At 41.1% G+C, this 20666-nt stretch overlaps 1 protein-coding gene across 9 annotated transcripts in view; it reads left to right on the top strand.

The window, feature by feature from the left end:
• POU2F1 (POU class 2 homeobox 1) overlaps positions 1-20666 on the top strand; it is a 109879-nt gene that overhangs the window by 41651 nt on the left and 47562 nt on the right. The window contains exon 1 of one of the 9 annotated variants that reach the window (XM_048930117.1): positions 16695-16891. The exons of the other annotated variants lie outside the window; for them this stretch is intronic. Coding sequence (XP_048786074.1) covers positions 16864-16891 — 28 coding nt within the window. The 5' untranslated portion in view covers positions 16695-16863. Of the gene's footprint in view, positions 1-16694; positions 16892-20666 lie in introns of those variants that run through there. 9 annotated transcript variants of the gene reach the window in all.

The following is a 20666-nucleotide window of genomic DNA, read 5'->3' as shown; positions in this document are numbered from 1 at the left end:
GAAAAACCATTATACAACAGGGAACAAATAAAGTGCTAACTAAAGGGGATTAGGAAGAAACTTCTCTAATAAGTAGGCTATTCCATGGGTGTCCGCTGTGTGGTTTCTTGTACCTAGTATTCATCAGGCAAGTTTTAGAATTGCTTTTTCACAACAATTTTAATGTCCGTTTTACCAGGTGTTACCTGTTGATTTGAATGTGAATGTATAGCTGGAAGGATTGCTCAGGAAGCCAAGTTTAAATTTAGCTATACACAAGATTTCTTTCCAGATGAGAGAGCTTCTGGAGAAAGGGTAGGGTCTGCTGTAATCAAAATAGGACTAGAAACCTGAGGAAGAAATAGCAAGGGTGATTGCTTATGGTAGTGGTGTATGATGAAAATTGTGAGGAAGAGCACGTGAAAGGCAAAATCAGTGGTGGGGAGGTCATTGATATTAACGTCATCACTTAAGGAATTTTAACAGCACAGCTACAATAGTGGGGGAAAACAGAAGCGAACGTACTTCTGATTTCAGGTGTGGTTAATATCTTAAACTGAAAATCTGTATTAAAAAGCAGGGGGGTGAACTAACCAGCAATCAGAGGGGCTCTTAATATGATGCGTGTGTTACTGTAATGAGCAGAACAGGCAAATAGGAGACTTTCATAGTCAAACTGATTTATTGGGTGGATAGGACAGATTAGCTGTAAATTGAAGTAATGTTGTAAGGTTCCAATGCACACCATGAAGTAAAAATTGAAAGAGGAATTGTGAGGGAAACTGAAGGAGCTTTCAGATCATGGAGTCTAGTTGTTGACTATTGCAGCCACGTGGTTGCTGAGAGCTGTAGAGATCAGTGAGATATACAAGTACTGATAGCTAATGTCTTTAATAACATAAAAATGACCGAAATCAGAGAAGGCTCATTTAAGTTGTCCCTCTGCTACTTGGTATTAACTTTACGTCAATAAAAGCTGCTTGACAGACAAGTCATATATGCCCCTATTTAAAGGGATATTGCAGATTAAAAAAGAAAGCATTTACTGAAAACCAATTATAGTTAATTATAGAAATAGAAACAAGTAAAGCGTGCCCCATGCGGTGCTACAGATTTTGGACAGAGCGGCTAGAAAGCTGCATGGGGGGTGAAGTGATCTGGGTGCGATAGCTAACACTGGGCTGAGCAAGAGACAGCAGTGTGTCAAAGTGGCCAAAAAAGCCAATGGCATCCTGGTTTCTATCAGAAATAGTGTAGCCAACAGGAGCAGGGAGGTGATTTCTACCTGTACTCAGCTCTGGTGATGCCGCACCTTGAATACTGTGTTCAGTTTCGGGCCCCTCACCACTTGAAAGACATCGAGACCTTGGAGTGTATTCTGAGAAGGGCAAAAAGGCTGGTGAGGGGTCTGGAGCATAAGTGTTATGGAAAGTGGTTGGGGGACTGGGATTATTGAGTCTGGAGGAGGGAGGAGGCTCAGGGGTGACCTTATTACTCCCTGCAACTGCCTGAAAGGAGGCTGTGGTGAGATGGAGCTCAGCCTCTTCTCCCAGGTAGCAGCGATAGGATGAGGGGTAATGGTTTCAACCTGTGCCAAGGGAGGTTCAGGTTGGATATTAAGACAGGGGTCAGGCATTGGAATAGGCTGCCTGGAGAGGTGATGGAATCACTGTCCCTGGAGGCGTTCAGGAAACATTTAGATGTGGCGCTTATGAACATGGTGGTGGTGGCAGTTTTGGTGGTATGTGGGCAGTTGGACTAGATGATCTTGGAGGTCTTTTTTCAATCTTAATGATTCTGTGTTCCCTTCTTTTTTTCCTGTGAATGAAGCAGAGGAATCCAACTGAAGTCTGGTCTTCAGTTACCTTTCTGTTAGCTTGAGAGACCAAGAGTCCTAGATATGGTTTTCTCACTTTGTTAACTGCTTTCCTTCTAAAACAGCATCCTGTCTTTGCTCTCTGAAGTGGTTATGTCCCAATTAGCAAGTAAGGAGTACCTGCACGGTCTGGAACACATTGTCTGATGTAGTCATATGGTGCTACAATAGTCTACCTTTTTCAAGCTAGTTTGCGGCAAAGCCAACTGCCATAGCAGCTCTCTCTTCTTTCTCCCTGCCCCCACCCACTCTCTGCTTTTATCTTAGCGAGTTCCTGTGCTAGTTAAACACTTCTGTGGACTGATAAGGCCAGAGCAACCCAACGGAAGAGTAACAACAGCAACAACAAAGGGCGATAGTGAGTTTTATACCCCCCAGTCCCTCCTCTGGTAGCAGCAAGATGTTAGTTTACTGACCAGCCTGTGGAGCTGTTGTTTGCAGGTGTTTTCTGAAGAGTGCAGGGGTGAGCCTACATCCTAATGTAGCAGAAAGTTTGCGGACTTCTTAGCCTGTTTTCTGAAGAAGTTCCCTCCCCTCTCTGTTAAGCTTACTGATTTCATCTGGCATGACTGTAAGCTATCTTGTTTGCTGATGAGAAGAGTCATACAGGCCCCTAACTAACCTCGGGGTCATGAGTTAGAATGTAGTGTTTGAACCTCATTGGATACTCATCTGCTTCTGAGTGTCTAAAGTGTTTCCTAAAAGCAGAGACAAAATAAATGAGTATAGGGAGGGAAAGGAATGTTTGAAGTTATGTATGAGCTGAATTTCTAAAATCTGCACCGTGAGTCAGTTTGCATTTAGTAATTTGCAATGACTGGAAAGAAGTCTCTGTTATTTGTTGATGTTACATTTCAGTAAATCTTAAATGGCCAAGGAAGCTGCAGAGAGGTGATAGGAAAAATGAGCAGGTCAATAATGTGAAAAATGAGAAATGTGCAGGTTCATTTCAAAACTAGAGGCCAGTTTCAGTTATTTGAGTGACGAGATAATTTTTGGTCAATAAAAATAATCTCATATCAATTTATATGATTTTCTGGGGTAGGAGAGAAGGCCTTGTCAGATGAATTTGCTGTAAGCTTTTTCATTTCTTGTTAAGATTAAAGCTTTGTTTTGTAATTGTATTGATGAAATACACTCTTTTATAATATATTTGATTTAGAGTGGCTTGCTTTATTGATTACCAAATTAAAGTGATACAAAATCAATAGTAGCACACACTAAAGGGATTAAGGACAGGATAACTGAAAAATCTCAATGTAGTTGTTAATGGAGAGTCAATGTCTACTAGCTGTGTCTTTCAGCAAGTATTCTTTAGTATCTGTCAGTGATCAGGAATAAGGATGGAAAGAGTGAAGTTTTCAGAGGATGCAAAGATCTAAGATTCACCAGTCTTTCTGGGAAATTAGCCAATTTAGCCAGAACACTATCTATTAAATGTATAGTGAAAGACATTTGGATTTCCCCTTTAGAAGAGCCTGCCCTCTGGAGCACAGGGACTCTAAAAATGAATTGAGTTGTGATAAATTACAATCTGGAAATAGCTTTTGCAGTAAGACTTGCAGCTTTGATAACAAATATATAATTCTTGAAGTATAAGTGCTGTTGAGACTGTTGTACCACCATGAGTGGTAGTACTAGGAGGTTTGTAATATTAGGAAAGTTGGTAACAAAAATGAGTGTTTTGCTGAGAAGAGTCGTGAAGGACTCAGGTGGAAAAAAAAAAAGCCTGTTAAAATAAATTTAAAATTCAGAATCGTTAATAAACCAAGTTAGACTAAGTAAACAGCGACTTACTCACAGTACATAAAGGGACTTCATTATGAGGAAGTCAAAGGTGTGTAACAAAATCCAGCTGGAAACTGATCCTGGGTAACTTTAGTCTTCAAGCGTGCCTTGTATTTATAAAAAGAGACATCAAGCAAATACCTAAAGCTAAGGAAGGAAAGCTCCATCTCTCAAAGTGTTTTAATCAGTATGGTATCTTTGATATGTTCCATCAACTTGTCTTCAAGACTCTTCTGATATCTTTAGTCCTCGTTCCCTCTGACCTTCTTACCTCCATCTACCCCCTCCCTTATGCTCTGTAAGAAGTTACATGTGTTGAGCTAGTGCTGATCTGGCTAAACAATGCTGTAATCATTGGAAGTTTATCCTCAGCATGCATCAACTGTCATGAACAGAAACCTGCAGCAGGAGTAAGAAATGTAGAGGACAGAATGCTATGTCCTTCTGTATTTTTGAAGCTGTCAAAACCTGTTTTATTTTTGATTTAAGTGATGTATCTGAGCGAGATTGTGTATATATTTGTGGGCGTATTTGCAACTGCATTTGGAGAATCTCCTCTTTAATGCTGAACATTAAATATTTTTGTTATACCAGTAGTAGCTGGTGCTACAACACCTGAAATTCTTTTAAAATGACATGTCCGCTTCCAAAATAGTCACTTGCATTTTTAACTTCTCGAATTCCAGCTTATGCTATAGAAGCATAGGGTCACCGAGGTTGGAAAAGACCTCCAAGATCATCTAGTCCAACTACCACCAATATTTTTCCACCGTCCGTGTCCCTCAGTGCTACCACTAAATGTTTGCTGAACACCTCCAGGGGCAGTGAATCCACCGCCTTCCTGGGCAATTCTGTTCAAGCACCTGACCACTCTTCAGGAATGTTTCCTAATACCCAACCTGAACCTCCCCTGGCACAACTTGAAGCCATTCCCTCTCATCCCACTGCTAGTTGCGTGGGGGCAGAGGCCAAACTCCACCTTGTCACGTCCTCCTTTCAGGCATTGTAGAGAGAGTGACAAGGTCTCTCCTGAGCCTCCTTCCAGCTCTTTCAGCCGCTCCCCGTAAGACTTATGCTCCAGACCCCTCACCAGCTTTTTATCCTTCTCTGGATGCTCCAGGGGCTCAATGTCTTTCATGTAGTGAGGGGCCCAGAATGGAATGTAAGTACTTGAGATGCAGCTTCACCAGTGCGGAGTACAGAGGGATGATTGCTTTTTTGCTCCTGCTGGCCAAGTTCAGCCAAGTGTTGACCAACATCTCAGGGTCCATTTCTTCCACACGGTCTTCCAGCCACTGCCCTGAGCCTGTAGTATTGCCTGGGGTTCTTGTGGCCAAAAGTGCAGCACCTGACACTTGGTCTTGTTGAATCTTCTGTATGTCCATCTCAGTTTTATCTGTAAATTGTGCTTACCTATAGTTTGTAATGCAGATCAGTTTTCAATTGAGTTTTCCATTCTTTGCCTTTTTTTTTTTTTTTTTTTTTTAAACATGAGAGGACCTGTTAAAATAGTGCAAACTATGCCATGCCTATAGGGAAATACAAATACAAGCCTTTTTTTCCTTTTCCCTAATGAATTGTGATTTATTTTTTTTTTTTCTCCAATCGAGTGGGCTTGCAGTCATCATTTTTAACACTAAATGGCATGTTTCACTTGCTCAGCGGTTGCACCCTGTTAAAGCTTTGTGTGTTTTCCTGGTCATTTTAATGCCACCAGCTCAGCTGTTTCTTTGAAGTGCTGCTGATTAGTGTGGAAATAAATTTGAAAGGGAATTCAGAGAAGAAAACTAAAACTACTTAAGCAAATGAGCACCTTTCAAGTTTGGATTAAGGGTAGTCCCCACAGGTGGGCTAACACATGAAGTTCACAGATCCACAATATCATAGGTATATTGGTGGGTGAATAAAATGTATAGCTAACTTCTGGTACGCACACTATACTGTTCCCGTTTGCTTACATTTCCCTTTTATACATAAATGTCTATTCTAGTATAAAACAGCTGGCATAATGGTGACCTCTTGCATAATTACATGCTGAATGTTCCTGGGTAAGCTTGGCTCGCTCTTCTTGAAAAGCGGAGATCACTTGAAGATAGAAGATTAGATCAGGTACAAGGACAGGCATTTTGAAGTCAGCACAAATGGAAATGACTGGTACTATTTCTATTGGTAGCCTGCTCTTCAGAAAGAAATAAGGATCACACTGTTATTTTTATATTTAGCCAGATTTCTTAAGGAAAGGAGATTGCACCATTTTTGTCTACCTGTTCTTTCCCCTCACTCTCATAAGAAGCTGTCAAATTGAAACCAAATTAAACAAGTGGTGATATTTAATGATACTAAGCTCCTGTAGTGTTCATGAAAGTGGAGAAAATGACAAAGTCCTAATTTTATGTAGAGTAGGATAGGCATGCATACCACTCCTAGTGCAAGATCTTTAATGTGACAATTTTTCCATGGAAATACCTGCTGCATTTTTGTGCTTAACAGTAGTCAAAGCAAATTCAATGCTCAGACTTAACAGAGTGCAGAGCAAAATAAGAAAAAAAAGCATTGTGCTGAAGTCTGTATTAGTACTTCTTTGTCCTGCATACTTTGTAATGTGCAGCTCTTCTCTCCCTGCATTTAAAAGATGTAAAAAATGAGCTTTGGAGATCGCCGTATGTAAGCCAATCACACTTTTATCAACATCTGTGTAGGCTAAAGATTATCATCCCAGAAAAGATAGAGTATGGCAGAAGTCAGTGAAGCCTTATGGAAAGGTGAATAGAGACATATGATTCACCGTCTCTTTTTGTGCAAGAACTGGAGGAAATGAGGTAGTGCTACAAAAGATCACATTTGCAATCAGTTAAAAAACATCAAGTTTTTAAGTATGTATTTAAGTTGTGGAACTCATTGTCATAGCATGACTCCTAGAAGTTTACGTAGGCTCAAAAAAATGTTGAACAGATTAAGTGGGAGTTGGTGTTCATATACATTGTCTGGCCCAGAAAGTTTGAGCTGTAATTTGTGGGAAGAAAAAAGCTGGGAAGTTTAAGGCTGGGTTGGATTTGGCCATGGGCATCCTGATCCAGTGGGGCACAGAATTGGGAAATGAGTAGAATTGTAGTATCGTAGAATGGTGGAATGGCCTGGGTTGAAAGGGACCACAACGATCACCTGGTTTCAACCCCCTGCTGTGTGCAGGGTCACCAACCAGCAGACCAGGCTGCCCAGAGCCACATCCAGCCTGGCCTTGAATGCCTCCAGGGATGGGGCATCCACAGCCTCCTTGGGCAACCTGTTCCAGTGCGTCACCATCCTCTGTGTGAAAAACTTCCTCCTAGTACCTAACCTAACCTCTTTTGTCTCAGTTTAAAACCATTCCCCCTTGTCCTAAGGATACAAGTTCTATAGGTAAGGAATGTAGTAGATTACTTAAAACTCGTGCACTTTTTTTGTGCGGATTACAAGGTCACTCCATCTTTAGACTGAGACTTGGAAAGCTGAAACAGAATAGAGTTAAAATCAGAAATACTAAGAAGTACTCGTTAGAGATGCTGTTTTGTGGAAGTTACGTACTGACCAGAAGGATTTGTATTTGGAATTCTATTTCCTTCCAGTTAAGTTTTTTTTAATTATAATTTATTGAATGATAGGCACTTTCCAAGTGTTGGTTAAACTTCAGTGTATTGCAGAAAAAGAGGAAAGCTGTTTCCTTTCAGACGTTGCTCCTGTTCTGTAAATAACTTCATTTTACGTGCTGAGTGGCTGCTAGACTCAGAGCATATCCATACTTTTATTTTTCTGTATCAATCAAGGCAAAATGGATGTGCTTTTTGGTAGATGTTTCCTTTAGGAGATGCCATAATTGATGTTTCATTCAGTGAGTGTTCAAACACTGTGGCCAATATGAAGCAGATACAACTTCTTTCCAGTGGCCAGCTGTGCAAGTTGCTATGGGAACTCGGTGGGGACTGTCTGGAGATTACTACTCTGGGGACCACACCTGGTTTATTTGCATTCAATTTAAGCTGGGGAAAATCCAGAAGAGAAGAGGAGTAGTAGGCAGAAAGGGCTTGTCATTTTGAGGCTGTCACATGGGGTGGGAGGCTGCCCTTATTCATGGCTCCCGTGGACCAGTGCAGGGTTTTGAATTTTGCAGCCATTCATGTGTTTTGTTAGTGTGGTGAGGCCTATTAGAAATGCAACATCACAGGGGCCTTTTGGTATTATTCCCTTTAACTTAATTTAATCCCAGAGAACTTGCCAACTTTCTTTGCCTATATAGTAATTTGTGTTGCGGTGAAGGTTTGTGAAGGCAGTATGGAACACAGGTCATGCAGTGTGTTACTGCAACTCGGTGCAATATTAAAATGTCAGTGCAATGTAGAGTGTTGCTGCAGAGCTTAGCCTGATTTTTTTTCTGAACACTGAAATTGCTCTTTTTCCAGTGATGACTGTGAGAACTTCCTAAGAAGGCTGTGGAACAATTTTCATTCAAGTCAGAAGCAGTGGTCAGCTAGCAGCTTTCAGACTGTTTGAGGCTGGATTTTTGTGGATTATGGCGTCCTGGCACATAAGTACTTTGCTTCTTTCTTGCTACATTAACTTACCTGTTGACCAAGACTGGACAAAAGCAATTATGACAGTGCTGTATGCTGACTGCTCCTTGTGCTTTTCACCTGCTGTTGCCCTCATACTGCAGGGTGACGAAACACCCTAGCACCTTCCTGCAGGAATGTCTTACTGGAGTATTTGAGCTGTTTTCAGAACAGTGGGCTTAGAGGCTTTGAGAAATGTGAATCTGAATGCTTGGGGGAGGTGGAAATAACCTGAGTGTTAATGGCAGGATGACATCAGCACAGATCAGCTCTTTCCCTTTTTCCCTTGAAGGTTTAGGTTCTCAGTCTGTAGTGATTGTGTCAGGCAGCATCTTGTTTGTACATTACTAAGGCATTAATACTGTATAATTTTTATTTGCTATCACTTAGCCTGTTATGATATTATAGGGTTATTAGTACCTTCTTCCAAATTCCTCAGAGTAATTTCTTAAATTTGGGGTTTATTATTCCAAGACAGGTCTATGCTAAAAGGACTGACTGGTATGATTGTAACTGTTGCTCCTTCTTGTTAGCTTCTTGCCAGCACTCCCTGTTTTCTCCACCTCTGTGCTGCCTTGATACTTCAGCGGTGGGAAACCTTTCTGCTGATTCCCCAGGTGGCAGTGCAGGAGGTGCAGCAGGGTGCTGGGGCTGGGGGCTGCCTCTGTGGGAGGAGCAGTGCCTTTTGCTGACTTAGCGCTTATTACCCACAGCTATAGCAGTGATTGATGCATGTGGTCCTATGGAGTTAAATGTCTGATTTCTCATGTTTGGTTTTCCTATCAAAACAGTGAGGTGCATGTATGGAGTCTGTTTTAGTGAGAAATTGGTAAGAGTTAAAGTCTTCTGGATATGATTATAACGTTTTTTGTTGATCGGTTGATTTCTTTTACCCTGTGGCTCAGGCCTAAATAATGAATCTCCTGTGAAAGGACTCTGTCAGTGTGATGCTTCCAATCAAAATAGGTTACAGAAACTGGGGCAGTGTGAGAAGACTTACCTGTGCTGCAGCTTGCTCTAAAAATAACCCATTCCTGTCTTCAGTGGCGTGTGTCCACCTGCATGTACACAAAACGCGCGTGTCTTCCCAGCAAATGCTCTGCAATCACAGCCGCAGGTGGCAGTGATACCGCATGCCCTTCAGCTTTACTGCTGGTAAAACAGCCCTTGTGGTTGTTTCCTGGAAAAGCCAATCAGTGCCTTGACTGCTTTGGCATAGTGTAGCTGCTAAAACTGACACAAGGGTGCTCGGGAACATTTCCTGGAAGAACTAATGTAGATAATACTCATGTGTAGCAAAGGTGAGGTTTTTACAACCTGCCGTTCCTAAATTATAAATTAAAGACCCAGCTGCCCAATAGTTTTTTTGATTGATAGCAGGTGCAATCTTACGTTAGCTCTGACTAGCCAAAATGATAGCTGCCTGGTGGGTGTGCGGGTGGATGGAGCCAGAGTCTGCAGTGTGTAACTACTGCTTCCTTCAGACCTCACATCTGGCAATCATTGTTCCATTTGTAACAGACAAAGCCGCTTGTCTGGAATGTGGCCTTTCCCTCTTTAAGATCAAATAATTTAAGCTTCAGAAAGAGGCATGCTCATGACATATCTTGTAGTTCCTACAGGTGTTAATAGTGTCTGGATCAGTGTGCTGGGGGCAGTAAAGCAATATCCTTCTGCAGATTGGAGGTAGTTATTACAGAAGAGATCAGAATCAGATTCTGCAAAGGATGGTGGTAACTACAGAGTAGCTTCAGTTTCTATCATGATCTGTTTTGCATGGGCTTTTTTTTCCTTTATTAATTTGTTTGACAAACACTCAGAATGCTGGCTAGAGCTAAATACCACCTATGCAGATTTTGATGTATCCACTTGGCTCCAGCAGCAATCATAATAAACTTAAGCTGGTGACTTTGATGTATGTATTTTGAGAGTGAGCTGTAGTGTATTTAATGACAGGTAGTGTGGAGTCTCTGAGATTTGAATTGAGCTGAATTGTGTGGTTAAGTTATATGTTGAATTAGTCTATTATTGTAGAGCCCCCGTTCATCAAGCTAGACTAGTTATTACCTCTTTGTCAAAGCAGGGAACAGAAACAACGTGTTTATAAAATGCTTTGTATTTTGATTTACCAGGTGAGTTTTAAAATAACGTTATTTAGTTCTGAGCATCTGTTCTTGTTACGTGGGTGGACATGGGGAGGCAAATGTAATGCTGTTGGAATGCACACACAGTGATACTTCAGAGATGTAACAAGTCATACAGCTGCTAAGGCAAATATTGCAGCCAGTAGTTGAGCGTGGCTTAACCAGTGTTCATATGTTGTCAGACAGATTACTTGTGATTTATGGATTTGGGAATAGCTAAATTACTCAAATGCTTTGTATTTTTAATGTGTATTGGAATAACTTGAAGTTTACAGTTTGTATGCTATCTTCCTTGTTTGGTGCGTGTGAAGAGAGATAGGGGCAGAATGCTAAGGGTGCCCCAATACAGCACTAGCTGCAACTGCATCATCCATTCAAATGCATGCACAACACTTTCAGTAGCCACCTCACGTGTGGAAGGCGTGTTCCCATGAATGCCATCCCAGTATGCAGCCGGTAGAAGTGACTGCTTCAAGGTGTGCTGTGGCTGCTGGTGTGAGCCCCAGGGTTTAGGTGGCAGTGTGGGCTGCCCATCCGTGCAAGGCGAGGTTCCTCTGTGTGCCAGTTGCCACACAGCCTAATCTGCAGTCTCCCATAAGGATCTGTGAGCTTTCAAGGCTGTTTTTTTTTTTTCAGTTTCAGTACTGCTGTTGTGCAGATCTATGCCCTTAGATTGCTTCTTTTTTTTTTTTTTTCTTCTTGCTCTGTTAAATTCTGAAGTTTTACAGATGGTGTTCTTCAGCCCTCCCTTGTGTCGTGTTCATGTAACTTCACATCAGTCTTCATTACAGTCTTTACTTTGTGTCCTGCGGTACTCCTCTGAATAGCAATGGCAGGCATGAAAATCTTGTAATTGAGTAATTAGAAAAGTTCACTAATTAAACAGTATGCATCTGCTTTGGGGCTTTAATGTTTTAGCCTGAAGAACTCAAATCCGACAAACCGGTAATTTTAAGGGGAGGTGAGACCCACAGCTGTGTCACAAAAAAGTAAACTACCTCAAACAGGTGTCTGCCTTCAAATATGAACTTTTTAAAAGCAGTTTGATATTTTTAAATAACAAGTTGCCTGCATGGCACTGGAGTGCTACTTTTCATGTGCAGGTTCAGTACAGGAATGAACATCAGCTCTAATGTTAAAGATCCCCGCCTTGAATTTGGCAGTTTCAAAGGATGACTTGCACATATTTATGCTATTTTTAGTTAAATTGAATGCAACTGAGTACTCTACTGCAACTATTCAAAAGTGCAACTGTTGGTTGCAAATACAACGTGTTGGTGAAATAACACAAACTTGCTCTCGAAAGGATGGTAAAGTTGTGGACTTTTTAGGTTTTTTTACTTTGAATTTAATTCCTGAAGTCAGTGCTTACGATGTAGTGCTCAATATAAAAATTAAAATTAAAGAAAAATCCTCAAGTTATTATGTGATAGTGATGAAAACTTTGAAAACGTGGGTGACACATGAGGTCTTAAATCAGAAAATGTGAAGATCTAATGCTTGCTACTCTTCAAATATTCCATGACTTTAAGAAAATGTTTTGTGGATCAAAGGTGGGGTTTTGAACTTAAAGGGCTGTCTGTACAGTAGAATTATTAAGCTCATGCTAAATTTATATCCAGTGCTTCTGAAAACACTTATAGTGAAATTTATTTGTAGATGCAACATGGATTCTTTCTTGTAAGCTGTGACTTGTGGGCAGTGAGAGAAAGGCAGAACTGTTCAGTTCATTCACTGGGATTATAGTATTAGACATCAGTTTCAAGCAAGGCCAAGTTTGCTTGTGAAAGCTTAATACCCTTAAAGCGAAAATACTGCAATTTCTGAATAAGATTATTTCTTTAATGTTGCCTCTTCTGTCTCTTCCACTACTCCTGTTACGCTTTTTCCCTTCCAATATGGTCAAACTATGCTATAAGTAAGTATCTCACGACCACAGTTTTCTTACTGTAAAGATGACTTAAACCATTATAGCCACTATTATCTGTGGACAAAAGTGAGATTTTAAACACACAAACAAACCCCTTTATATGAATATGTTAGGTACTTAGGAGTATCTCCTGTCTTGCACTGATAAGACGAATTAGCATTCCTGACTTGCTGTCTCTGTGCTTAATTGTCTTCAAAAAAGGTACGCAAGATCATTTTGAAAGACGCTTTGTGCAGTGGAAAGTTTGAAAGGGTAGTTATGATTTGAGTTGGAGAGAGAAGTAAAATTAGCTGTAGGCTAAAATTTCAGTTCATAGCAATTGTATAATGACCTGTAATTCTTTAACAGGCCAATTTTATTTGACTTTTCCAGAAAAGTACTCTTGGCTTTCAGAGTGAACTTAGCAATTTTCACATAAAATCAGTTTTGTTAGCCAAAGTCAAAGGCGGTGGCTAAAATTAGAGCTTGGTCTGCAGCTCTGACTATGAACAGGCTGCTGTCTGTCTTGTGCATAATTATCCTAAGAGGATTGTGCCAATGTTAATATCAGTTTATTTTTGTTGAAGTATGTGATTTTAAAAATATATTAATAGCACATTGAAGTTCTGTTTGACAAAATGTTTATTAGGTTTAATTTGCTTTGTGGAACAGGGACTTGGAAATGTCTTGAGTTAAAACATGGTAGCTCTGTATAATGTCAAATTAGAGCTAACTGTATCAACTGATCTTGGCTGTCATGACGTATAGAAAGCAGCCTTTCTCTGCGTGTTTGCAGTATGCATTGGTGGATTGCTTAGTCATGCACTATTATAAAGCTTTTGTGTCCAGTCATCTTCAGGGTGAAATATACTAGACACTGGTGCCGTAATGAGGGCAGTATGCTGGCGTGTTACGGTTACCATGTATTGTTCCACGTACACCAATACAAAAGTGAAATGTGGTGTTGGTTTATTGAGCAGTCTTGCCATGTTGTGTCAGAAATTGTGTCAGGAGTTTTGCAAAGGTCACACTTGTCGCAGAGCTGCCTAGTGGCAGAAATCTCCTAGCTGTCACTGAGGACATGTGATCAATGACGTTTTACTAATATATGGAAGTATGCCTGTATAAAAGTTAAGGTGTTTTGTCCTCTTGAAGTGTTTCAGTGAAAGAATGCTGCTAATAACTTTGTTTTATCTCATTAATTCTGCATTGTCTATGTAGTTCCCTACCAACTCCACCCCCCTTCCCCCACTTGAGTGAATTGACAGTCAGTGAATTGGCCGTAATAAATGAAAGATGCAAAAAGAATGAAAGAGAAGGTGCAGAACAAGTCTAACCAAAAGTTGCATAAGCTGCAAAGGGAAATGATATACTCTTTAAAAAAAAAAAACCAAGGTATCGAGTTATAATCACTGGAACTCCATAAATAGCAACAAATTGGAGGGAGAGACAGCAAAGAAACGTTTAAGGATATGTGAAGAGAATAGTGGAGGAGGAGTACTTCTGCAGCACTGGACTGAAGATTCCATGTCATACCTGGCTCCATTTTAGTGGCCTTGATTCCTTCACTTTTGCAGCAAATCATGAACAGAGCTGTGTGGAAGAACAATTCAACAACATCAGTATTGCAGAATTTCTTGAAGAGAACTTCTGAAATGTCTATGGTTGCGTGGGAAACTGAGAGAGTTTACTTCTTTTTTTCTCGTCCTGAAAATGATCTAAGGTATCTTTGGAGGAAAAATAATGATTTTTGTGAAAAACTCACAGTGGTGTTTTGCTTAAACCACAGGTGTGACTGGTTCAAGGTATTAATTAACTTTTCGTGTGAGAATCCAGAACGAGGAAGATAGCCAATGAGTTGGCAGAACCTGGATAGGAAAATAGCATTGGTTTGGAAGCAAGGCAATCTACTCAGTCACTCCCCAAACCCTTCTATTTCGATCTTCAGGCCTTCTACAGAAGCATACCCCATAAGTTGTTGCAGTAGCGTGGCCTAGATGGAATAATAGTGTTTTTGGCCAAAACCATCAGAATTTACATAAAATAGAAGATAATAAAATTATCAAAAAGGGAGTGATCACTTGAAGTGCACTGTGTTTTAGTTTTTTGGGGTTTTTTTTGCTAAACTTAGTTTGAAAAGTCAGCTTAAAGTCAGCTTATTGAAAATAGCATGTCAGTGGAAGTTACAGTTGCAACGTATGCTTGTTGGGGGATGGTGCTTCTAAGAAAGATTGGTTGGGGTACCGTGAGGAACAGGAAGAAAACTTTTCTGCCTTTTCCTTGTTAGCTGTCAGTGCAGTGTCAATAGAGCAGATGAGCAGCACAGTGGTATTGCAGAACACTTGCTGACACTGCTTCAGGCTTATCCTTCCCTGGCCTTTATTTACTGCTTTATTATTCTGTTCTTGATACAAGTCATCCATCACTACACATGCCTGCTTTAACGGTCACTTCCTGCCTTTGTGTGCTTCTGCTGCTGCACCTGTGTTCAAGCAGTTCAGTGCAGAGAGAATCTACAGGATGGCATTGTGGACCTGGCACTGTGCTGCAGGTTGCCTCAGCTCAGCCACTGTTGGGTGGCTCCTGCTTCATCAAGTGTCACCGTCTGTCCAGGCTCAGCCAATGAAGCAAAGGGATTATCTTAATGTAGTCCAGAAACATGGGTGGAACAGCAAGGTTTTGGGAAGGTCTGGGAACCGTGATGTGTCTTCATGGGATGCGTGAATGTCTAAGAAATAAGTCAGAAGCAGGGTGCTAGGAAAAGGTAATTGGTACATGTTGTCTCCGTGCAGTTGGGTGTATATTCTTTTCTTGGCATCTTCTTCAAGTAGATCACTTGTTAAATATATAGTGGGAAACATCTTGTGTTAAGTAGAGATATGAACCTGAACAGAAGAAGAGGTCAAGCGTGGAAACAAATTCCAGTCAGTGACGGACGATCGAGAAGTCCCTTCTCTTGTGCACTCTTCTGTAGAGAGGTGGTGCTTGAGTTCCTTTAAAAAATGAGGAGAAAAGCACAGCTAAGTCGAGGAGGAAAAAAAAAAAAAAAGAAAACAATCTTTAAATTCACATTAACATCGGGAAGAGAGTGGCCCAACCCTGCAGTCACTGGTGTTGATCATCACACATTTTTTCATGATCAGAACGCAGTCTAATAAATATTGCAGTGTCCAAATTCCTCTTTAATTTTTTGCATTAACATTCTTGCTGTTTCGATCAATGAGATGTGAGTGGTAATCAAGCAATCTGCAGTGGTTTAATCTAGCATTGTAGTTCTTCAGTAAGCGTTGCTCTGTGGAACACATCTGGAAGAGAGGATTGGCTCCTCCATAGAGCGTAGCGTGTTCCCCAGTCCTTTGACAGGTTACACTTTCAGCCGCAACCGGGCTCTGCTTATCATTGGGTGGTTCAAAGCCACAGCCTTGGTGCTCCACAGTGAGCTTTGTTTGACTATATTGTGTGTGCTTGTGGTAGGGATTAATAATAGATTTGGGTTTTTTTCTTGGAAGTCGCTGGAAAGCAAAAAAGTGAAATCTATTTTGATTTCACTTGGGATAGATTAGTGGGTGTCAAATATTACACAATACTCAACATACCCACTGCTGTTAATTTGGCTGTTGCAAAGGGATTACCAGATAATGAATCACCGGCCTCTTTAGTCATTTAGAGAGAATCGTGCTGCTTCCTTGCCCTGGTGTTCCTCTTTCTTGCCCAGGACCTTCTTGTGACAGCTCGTCTTACCGTGTGGAAAACACCACACAGATGTGCAGGCACTGGTTTGACAGCTCTGTGTTGGGCTCCTACCTTGCTAATTGTTTTCTTGGGATTATTTGGTTTGTGCAGAAAGCTTTTTCCAAATCCCCTTTATTACTGAAGTTATTGTTGCCAGCAGGAATAAGATTAAAGGTGCTTAAGTCTGTAGAGTTGTTTCTAATTTGTACGTGTCATTTCAGTGGCATTTTAACAAAACTCAGTCTCTCTCCCCTCGCTGCTCCCCTGTGGTACTGTGCTCGAGTTAGGGCTGAGAAGCCAAGCTATTGGAAGAAACTTCATTTTGTTCCCTAATTATTATGCTGGCACTCGGGAGATAATTTTTCCCTTCATGCACTGCCAATTAATATGCAAATGAGCTGATAAATATTTATACCGAGATTTAAATTATGCAGGGAGCGCTTTCGGTGTACTCTGCAAATGAATTGTTCATGGACTTCAAAGTGCTGGCTGCTGTGCTAACGAGGGGAGATTTGCATAAGGCCCTAATCAGGCGCATACTGATTAAGCTTCATTATGGAAACTGCCAGCTGCAATCTTTGTTTCTATTTTATTACAAAAAGGGGAACTTTTCACGCTTCAGTCGCCTTGACAATGTCAGACACTGCTAGTAGGAGAGACTAAAACTCCACAGAGCAACTGAAGTTTCCCTGTTCAGTTGAAGATTGCTATGGTGTAACTGAAGTTGTATTTCTTCCCCCACCTCCCCGCTCCCTTTCTTGTGTCGTTGAGAGCAGTAGTGTAGATTTGATAGAAATTGCCATTCTCCCTTCCCTTGGACTGTCTGAACCTGTAGAGGATACCACAGCAATGCTGGACTGCAGTGACTACGTTCTAGGTGGGTACCAGCTCAGCTCTTTCTTATAAGTGTTTAATATGGAAATAGAGGGTGTGAGGTTGACTATGCATAGAGGCTTAATCACATATGCAGAGGCAGAGAAGGTGCTTGTAAGGCTGAAGCTCACCAGTGCATCGGCAGTGAGGAAATGCCTTATATATATGTATTGTATGTGTCATACCGGGGAAATAAGTTATTTTCTTCTCCCCTTTCCCTCGATCCAAGAGAATTCTTTTCCTCTGCACTGAAGGGGCTTGTTGTTGGGCTTAGGAGATACTGATGCAGACCGTATGCTTTTTGGATTTCAACGTGAGAAGCATTTAGCTTCTAATAAGCATTGAGACTTAAGACTTGACTTGCATATCTGTGTGTTTCAAATTTTAAAACATGAAAATGAGTGAGAGAGTTGCAGTCTCCAAGAATTTACTGGCCGTATTGAGCCATTCCCCAGCAGAGTGTATATTATGTCTGTGTATTTTTAATGTAATAGCGAGGTTCTTCACGCGTAATAGAAAATAAGGTGGAGTCCACAGCGGTTGCCATTGATACCGTTGCAAGCTGTGCCTAAGGTTACTGGGATAATGTATTTGCTGAGCTGAGATTTCATCAGGACTGCAGAACAGGCATGCCATATTTTCTTCTAAATGTAGTTTTAAGTTACTTACAAGAAACTGATAATCTCAGTTTTGCAGGAGATTTTATTTATTTCCAAGGCTCTTTCCCTGGAGCTCAATGTATTGATTTTTATTTTTATTTTTTATTTTTAAATGCATTGTATCTGTATATAAAGAACGTTTTTGGATGGTAAATTTTAAAGCAGACACCTGAATATTTGTTTCTGAACATGAAATTGGTTTTCTGAAAATGAATTTCTACTCTAAACCTTCAAGTGAGTTCTTGGTACGTTTTTACTCATGTTGAACTTTGTTTTTTTTTTTCCCCTTATGTGCCACTGAATCATTTTTGCTGGTTCTGTCGGAGTATTAGGTACTTTCACTTTGGGTGAAAGGAAACAATGAGTGATGTACTGGTTAAGGTTTAGCTTTTTACTAGGTCTGCATAGATTCTAATGCTGCAGGCTGGTCCCTTGCCTGCTTCTTCCTTCTGCATGCCTTCTGAGACATGCTGAGGGGCTGTGGGAGCGCGGCACAGTGCTGCCAGCACGGCACAGTGCTGCCTGGGTTCGCCTCCGAGAGCTGGATCTCAATCACACACCTGCTGCTTTCGATCCTCCTCCTGCTGAGTGTGCTGCTCGATGAGGTTGGCAGAAGTTGTAGCCCAGGGCCTTTATTTAAAACACAGCTAAAGTCTGAAGGGAGGAAAAAGGATGAGGGCGTCAGGACTTTTTTTTTAGTTCACTTCATTTGTTTATTCCTTTAACTGAAGCAGAAGTCCTATGAGTATGTATAAACTGTGCATGTGTGTGACATAATGAATCCGTAGGCTAGTATCCTGCAGATATGTCTGTTTGGCTGGTGGCAGTTTTGTGCTTCAGATGTGTGTGTCATACCATTTGCAATGGAAATAGCGGCATTGTTCGTGATGCTTTACATGCAGAAGGCCCACAGATTGAGCAAGAATAGTCAGCTGGTGTAATAATGGATGCCATCCTTCGTTCGAATTTGAGCGATGCTAAAAAGATGTTTTGGTATCCAACTTGCTGATTTTTCACAGTAATGACACTTGAGGACTCCCGGGGTCAATCCTTATGATGAAATATTTGTCAGGTGGACTCACTTTTGCTACTTGAGTCAACTTCATTTATCTGTCTAGTATTAGTAAACACTGAAAACCTTTTTAAAAAAAAAAAAAATTACAATACTTTAAAACGAAAGAAGACATCTCTTGCCTTATGAAAAGAGTTCTGCTTTTGTCCTGTAAACAGTCTGCATGTTGTGCAAGAAGTTGTTGGGTAGCAGTGCTTGCGGTGCTGTGTGCAAGACAGTTGCCGCCCTGCCCCTAGGTGCAGCTTGATGCCAATGTGGGTATCCTGCCTGCTGGCTCTAATACTTCAGTTTGCAACCGAGTAGCCCAGGAGTCCCTGTTTTTTATCTTGGGAAGGGCTTTCTGAAGTCCTTGAGCAAGTGGATCCTGTGTTGTTCAGGGGTGATCTCCTAGACTGTGCATTTCAGTGATCAGTGCTATCATGAGCTCAGGCTATCCTGCTCTGGGCCTAAAAATGTATCCTACATCCAAAAGCTCTGTAGATTAGCCTGCTTTCACGGCCAGATGTATGGGGTTTGGAGCCCATCTTGCTCATGGTGCTGCTGGACAAGCACTCTTCATGTTTGTCCAAATGTCCTTCATGTCCAAATAGAAGTCTCCTGCCCAGTGTTCTCAGAAGCCAAGCATATTTCAGTGGCCAGCTGCATGTGAAGGAGCAGATTAGTGATGTTTATCAAACAAACCTTGCCTGTAATTGCTTCAAACAAACGCACTGTTACCACAACAGTGTAGTCATTTAAGGTGCGTGCAACTACTAAATTAAAACAAACACAAATTGTTTTTCATGCAGACCCACCAGCAGTGAGTGGCACATCAAAATAGCCTGTTTCCTGTGTAGTCTGTGGGAGACTCTCTCAGTTAGTGCAGCATAAATGTTGCTATCCAGATGTGGAAAATGACAAAAAAAAAAAAAAAAAAACCCAAAAAACAAAAAAGCAACAACAACAAAAAACCCTGAGAAGTTGTAGGTTCTGTTCCTACAGCCTTAATGAAGCTCTGCTCTAGGCTGTACCTTGAAGCAGAGGTGGTGAAAGGCAGCGCAGAACCTCAGCCTTTTGTTGAAATGTGGGCCAGAAGTGTTCAGCTGGGGTGGTTCTCACTTGTTCCCTGTTTCAAAAGGCAGTTTAACATGTTTGCCTTCACACTGAAAGCAGTGTTCATAAGGGAGCATGTCTGAAGCCAATTCAGGTATCTTTTATACTCAGCTGACCTTTACAAGGTTTAATCATAGCCATAGGAACTTAGTATGAAGAGCTGATACTTTGGAGAGGTTGAAGTAACTTGACGGGCAGATTCATTTATTACCACCCTCTGGGTTTTCTAGGACCCACTTGCTTCAACTGAAGCACTTGTTTACATGGAAAATTGCATTAGTTTTAAAAACACTGACATGTCTTAAATCGTGTTTCCTAACTGAGCATGGAGTTTTTCCGAATGTCTTTTACTGATTCTCTCTCATAGGCTGCATTTCTAACTAGTTCCTTCCTCTTTCAACCCAGTACACCCAGACGAGTTCCATTGCAACTCCTGTTTTCTTTCAGTCACTGCTCAAGTGCTCGTTCCTTCCATTTGATTCATACTTGTATTCTTCCTCTGCTGTTGCCCCTGGCTCTGTTATCCCAAGGAGCACACTGTTTTCCTTTAGGCAGCAGATGATAGCACATGGCAGTAGTCTGCCTTCTCACCTCCAGCTCTTTCCTGGGCTGTCGAGCAATGGAGGGGCTGGGCATTCTTGGAAATACCTGGGGAAAGACACAGGAGTTAATACCATTATTGTATTCCTCTTCAGCTTGTTGGTGTTTTGGAGATCACTGCTTTGACGAAAGAAGTAACCTTTTAAGCACCTTGCAAGAGAATATCCTGAAGTTTATATTCGTTTCAAGCTGGTTGAGTTTGTGTTTAACTGGTCATGGGAATGAAAGAATGTACTTAAGGATTTGTTTATGCTTCACTTTATGAGCTGGTCTATCTTGAGATTCCTTTTGTAATTTTCATTTGCATTAATGTGGCACATCAATGTGGCTGGTTGCTAGGAATGAGGAGGTAATAA

The sequence above is a fragment of the Lagopus muta genome, chromosome 1 (assembly GCF_023343835.1).
Source record: "Lagopus muta isolate bLagMut1 chromosome 1, bLagMut1 primary, whole genome shotgun sequence".
In the NCBI taxonomy this organism is placed as follows: Eukaryota; Metazoa; Chordata; class Aves; order Galliformes; family Phasianidae; genus Lagopus; species Lagopus muta.
This window is presented reverse-complemented; position numbering and strand designations above follow the sequence as displayed.